Genomic DNA, 1,013 nt, shown 5'->3' with positions numbered 1-1,013 from the left:
CCCTTCCTCCTGCTTTTCTGTTTGGATTGTAAATTCAGCTATTGGCATGTTCTAAACACTAGTGTAGTACAAGTGCTACTCTTTATGAGACCTGTAGAGTCTTCCCCCCCCCCCCATTTAAAAACACTTTATTCTAGCAAAGCCTAACATTACCGTCTGCTTTTCTGTAAAATCCGACATCATCACAGATGGTGGTCTTTTTCACTCTGGGACCATAGACAAGTCCTCTGGATGAAAGAAAATAAACCCATCATAGTTTCAGGTTTCATTACTTTATGTCTGGGCTGTATCTCTAAACCCTATCATTAGCTGATAGTTAAGGCATTCCAGAGGCAGCTGCAAGTTACAAGCTAACACCTGATGTTTGTAATTTACCCCACCGTTAAGTTAAAGCTAAACCCATTGAGTGTAAAACTAAACACTTGCCCCCAAAAACCCCAGTTTTTCTTCCCCTGACTTGATAGAAAGGCACTACCAAGAGACCAAAACAGAAAGGTGAGCATAGAAGAAAAACAACCTTACAATTCTGGAGCTGCCCTTAAAACAAAACCCAACCCAACCAAAACCAAACCAAACAAAAACAAACCAAAGAAAAAACAAACAAAAAACCCTAAAGAAACCAAAGCACAAAACTAAACCAAAGCAAAAACCCAAACCAAACCAAAGCAAAACAACTCTTAGTCTCCCTTTGGCTGTGGGAAGATTCCCAAGCCGTGGCTATCGGGGCGCTGCCCAGCTGTGCCCGCTGCCCTCGCTGTTCATTACCCCATCCGCTGGGGTCAGGCTGCCAGCCGAGAGAGATACCCTCAGCAAGGCACAACTTAAACCTGGTCCGGGCGGGTGTTCTATTGCTTCGTTAGAAACAACGAGCTCCTCTCAGTTCTTTGCACGAGTAGCTCAGAACCAAGTTACACCCGAGATATTTAAAGCCTAGAGCGGCCAGGAGCGAGGCTCGGGCCGCCCATGCGGGACCGGGAGGTGCCGCTGGGAGGACCGGGCGGGACTGGGCGGAC

General features: G+C 46.8%; 1 protein-coding gene across 1 annotated transcript in view; it reads right to left on the bottom strand.

The window, feature by feature from the left end:
• The window catches only part of LOC103805786 (putative protein FAM172B), a 3,607-nt gene extending 3,424 nt beyond the window's left edge, over positions 1-183 (bottom strand). The window contains exon 1 of the mRNA XM_009078449.1: positions 154-183. Within this exon, the coding sequence (XP_009076697.1) occupies positions 154-183 (30 nt within the window). The remainder of the gene's footprint in view (positions 1-153) is intronic.
• Between the last annotated feature and the right edge of the window lie 830 nt (positions 184-1,013).

This window comes from Acanthisitta chloris, unplaced genomic scaffold (assembly GCF_000695815.1).
Source record: "Acanthisitta chloris isolate BGI_N310 unplaced genomic scaffold, ASM69581v1 scaffold18657, whole genome shotgun sequence".
In the NCBI taxonomy this organism is placed as follows: Eukaryota; Metazoa; Chordata; class Aves; order Passeriformes; family Acanthisittidae; genus Acanthisitta; species Acanthisitta chloris.
Note: the sequence above shows the minus strand (reverse complement) of the source record. Positions and strands in the feature narration are given on the sequence as shown.